The 4,288-nt window shown below is 31.9% G+C and overlaps 1 protein-coding gene across 1 annotated transcript in view; it reads right to left on the bottom strand.

Annotated features, from left to right (window-relative positions):
• Nucleotides 1-1,954: 1,954 nt before the first annotated feature.
• Nucleotides 1,955-4,288, bottom strand: part of tmtopsa (teleost multiple tissue opsin a) — a 96,464-nt gene continuing 94,130 nt past the window's right edge. The window contains exon 4 of the mRNA XM_016440273.1: nucleotides 1,955-2,416. Coding sequence (XP_016295759.1) covers nucleotides 2,171-2,416 — 246 coding nt within the window. The 3' untranslated portion in view covers nucleotides 1,955-2,170. The remainder of the gene's footprint in view (nucleotides 2,417-4,288) is intronic.

Genomic DNA, 4,288 nt, shown 5'->3' with positions numbered 1-4,288 from the left:
TCGCTCTGTGTGTGTGTGTGTGTGTGTGTGTATATATATATATATATATATATATATATATATATATATATAATGCCAAATGTACCATAGTTGAATTGTCTTCTGTTTTAAAGCAGTTTGAAGTTAACTGCAAATTACAAGTTTATTTCTGAAGTCCATATAAACCTAATGTAGAAAGTCTGCCACAACTTTTGCCTGACTGACAGTTTAACTTCTTCACACACTGCCGTTCTGTCAAATCACATAATCATCTTCTCCACATGTAAGGGATGGATGAAACTTACTAGACTTTTGACTGTTGACAGAAGCCAGAGGTTATGTCGTGGAAGGCCAAAAAAAAAAACAGGCATACTTTATGTGAAACGGGCCACACTGCTTTCAAAAGACCTTTATTGATCAAACTGTGTAAGACCTCAAATGTAACAACTTTGGCTTGAGATTTTCACACTTTACAAAGATAAATATTGTAAAATAATACATTTTAAATCATATTCACTGCACACACAAAGGTCATAGCAGTATGTTTCCATCCTCTATACGATATTGTGGACAAGTGATGTTTGGAAACGTATAAATGAGTGATGTAAAAAATTTTTATATAATTAGTTTCTTTCACATTATTATTATTAATCACACAAGTATGGTAGAGTTTTAATGAAAAGTTTTTAACAGTCTGAAGCTACAGTAGATGATTTCCAGTATTTGCACTTGATTTGCAGGTCCTGCCTACCTGTGTTCCTTTATATTGAGATACTGCTGTTAGCAAGGCAAAAATACTGGTGTAACTGTGGAGTTCTCTTTTTGCATTATTCTGATATTTACTGCATTATTGATTCAAACATAAAATTTGCAAATACAAACAAATATGACTACAGCATTTCTGCATGGGTGAATGAACATAAACACAGGTCATGCACAACTAATTAAGTTCATTCTTCATTTATAGAAGCCCACACAGAAGTAAGCTGAATAAAATGCTTAAAAGAGCTTTTAAAAACATCTTACTCTCAAAACATTACAGACCCTTGAACTTGTGTTCTGCTCATCTAGAACACTGTAAATTCAGATGTACATGTTTCTAAATGGAATATGTTTGGAGAACGTGACTAATTTGATATGTTAATTGAATGATAAAGCTGGAATTCCTCAGGAGCACATGAATCTCCAGCCTCACACTAACAATACAAATTATAATAACTTCTAAGGCAAAAATTGAGAAGTGTTTGTCATTGAAATCATATAGAGAATTAATAAATGGTATAATACAGACCAGATTTTTCATGTAAATATACATCAATATTTTACTTTCCTACATCAGTATAATTGCTACAATGAAGTTGTGTCCTTAAAATGCAGTTATGTATAACAAGTCTTGATTTGCAGACACAATCTAAATTGTTAACTGTCATAACACAATACAATATTGTCCTTTCCTTTCCTTTTTATTCTTCTCTCTGTTTGGTTTAAACATCACTATACTTTGTATCATGTAATTCAAAAATGCTTGAATTAGCAAATATTTATAAGCTATATGTTCACAAAACAAATAATATATATTATTAAAAAGCATGAAACTTAGAAACTATAACATACATTCACAGGCCATACAGTAACAGTGCTTACAAGGTTTAAAAGCCATTGAAAAAAAGTCATACCCATCTTCTCTAATGAAAAAAATGAATAGCTGTAGAAAAACCCTTTTGTTTTAATACCATTCAAAAATGAACAAGTTGTACATTGATACAAATATTGTTTTCTCATCAGGACTATTACAAAAAAATAGTGTTTTTCAAACACTTGACAGCTGTTGTTTACCGTACTGAGAATAGTCTTTTTCCCTCAGCAGACCTTTTGGACAGGTCTACAAAAATAGTCATCTTAACACTTGCAGAATCTGAGAACATTTCAAAGAAAATTAGGAACTGCTAGCTACATATTACTGCAAGAATCTAACACCCTGTTGTTGGATAGCAGACACATATATACGGTAGAGCATAAAAATAAACTCCACAAAATCAGCCTCACTCGGGATTCTTTCATTTTCCCGTTTGTTATAGTAGCTACTTATACGCAATATTCTTGTGAAATCCTCCAAATATCACACTGCATTTCCCTCATTTTGTGTGAAAAGTTTCTTCAAGTGTCACCATTTTTTGAAGCAGAATAACTCTCAACCATTATAATGGGCCACAAGGGAGACCACAGCAGATTTGGCATTATCTGTTGATAGAGGGCCATCCTCCGCTGGGTTTGCCTGGTTGGGCAGCACTGTGGGTCCCAATGAAGCAACCACAAAAGTGAAGTTGTCTGTGCGCCATCCAAGCCGAACAGGTTTAGTTACCTTTGAAGAACTTTTCAGACTGGAACCCCGCTGGGGTTTGTCACAGTTGAAAAGAGCTCTGAAACACCTGTAGAACTAACACAGATAAACCCAGACAAACAAGTAAAAGGCATTAGATCAACAACGCTAAAATATGCAACATATGCACGTATCAGTTTGCAGGAAATATGCATCTAGTTCTTTACACTTTAATTTACTTTTTGACATGCATTGTACATTGTGATTGCACATAAAATGTGTCAAACTGAAGATAAAAAGTACTGTATATGCAGTAAGCATTAAGCCCTTAAAATTCGAAGCCTCTATAGTGTTGTTGATTTTATTATTTAAATTTAATACAAACCTTTTTCATTTGTGCTTTATAATAACTCAATACTTCAGATAGCATAAACATCATAAATTTGAAAAATTGCATTAAACACTACAGTAAGTTTGTGGTCTATTAGTTTCTCTCAATGCTTTAATTTCATATGAACTTGCAAATGAAAATATCCACATTCATTTCAGTACCTGCTCTTCAAAAGTGCTGCATGCCACTAATTAATAATTCCCCCCTGCTAGCAACTATAAGCCCATCAGCCATGGCTGAGCTTAGACAACAATTACAGCTCATTTAGGAATTCTGATTAGAAAAGGGCCCTTCTCTTCCATCCCCATTATCAGTCCTGCCATTTACAAAGAGACTGCTATCCTTTTCACATTCGTCAATAGTGCCATTTCTAAATGGTATCAAATTCTCAGTTAATGACATTTTACTTTTACCTCTAAACAGAACAATTATACAATTAGAAACTGAATAATTGCTGATAATGTACACTTGCGCAATAATTTCCATGGCTGTAATTAAATGTCTGAGAGTAATCTGAAGTAATTGTGCCCATTCCATTCAGAGTAGGGAAAAAAGAGATGGGGGGGGGGGGCTCACTGGTAATGGTAACAAAGGTAAGTGACGCAAATAATCAGTGAAATTACATAGTAATAATCAGGCATAATAAAGCACAAAGCCAGACTTAATGGTGCTGTATCAATTAATGGGTCTGTTTTTATGTAACACAAAGTTGAAGACTAGAGAAATTAAAACAAACATACAGTGTAACATTTTAAGAAAGAACATTATAATAAAGACAATTCATTTATCAACTTTGCACATTGAAAGGGCCAAAGTTTAAAAGTCTGAAAATTCGAAGTGTGGTAAAAAAAAAAAAAAAAGGAAAAACAAATCTTTAAATGCTCTCAAAAAAAATTGCTCTTCAGACATGAGTGAAACATTATCATTTAAAAAATTAGGGGCTTTTCATGTAAAGACCCTGCACCTGCCACACTGTAGCAACTCATAATGTAATAACTGCACATAATGTAATAAGTATTACATTATTGTAATAAAATGTTCATAATGTAATATTTTTCTCAAAACTTAAAATCTTGAGCTCATAATGTAATAATAATTTTTCAATGTAATGTAATAGGTTATTGTATGAGAAATGTATTACATTATGAACACACTGTGGCAACTTATAATGTTAACAACACAGTTCATGAGGTAATATCAGCACATAATTTAAAACAATGTTTACAATATAATAATTATCTTTCAATATAATAAATTTGAGCACAAAACGTAATAATAGTTTTATGTAAAATAAGAAAATTAGGCTTATTAGGCTACATTGTGAACTTTTTTTATATAAAAAGCTGACAAATTTTGTGATTATGACATGCTTCATCATTTATATTCAACATAATAAATTTAAGCACAAAACGTAATAGTAGTTTTATGTAAAATAAGCTATTACATTAAGAAAATGAAAAAACTTTTTTTTTTATATAAAAAGCTTACTAATTTTGTGATTATGACATACTTCATCATTTTGTCGCATTGACCCAGAAACATATTTTAGTTTTATGCACCAAATTAAAAAATACAGTTTCCGCTCTCTAATTATGCAA

Source organism: Sinocyclocheilus anshuiensis, unplaced genomic scaffold (genome assembly GCF_001515605.1).
Source record: "Sinocyclocheilus anshuiensis isolate Anshui unplaced genomic scaffold, SAMN03320099.WGS_v1.1 scaffold327, whole genome shotgun sequence".
Classification (NCBI taxonomy): Eukaryota; Metazoa; Chordata; class Actinopteri; order Cypriniformes; family Cyprinidae; genus Sinocyclocheilus; species Sinocyclocheilus anshuiensis.
This window is presented reverse-complemented; position numbering and strand designations above follow the sequence as displayed.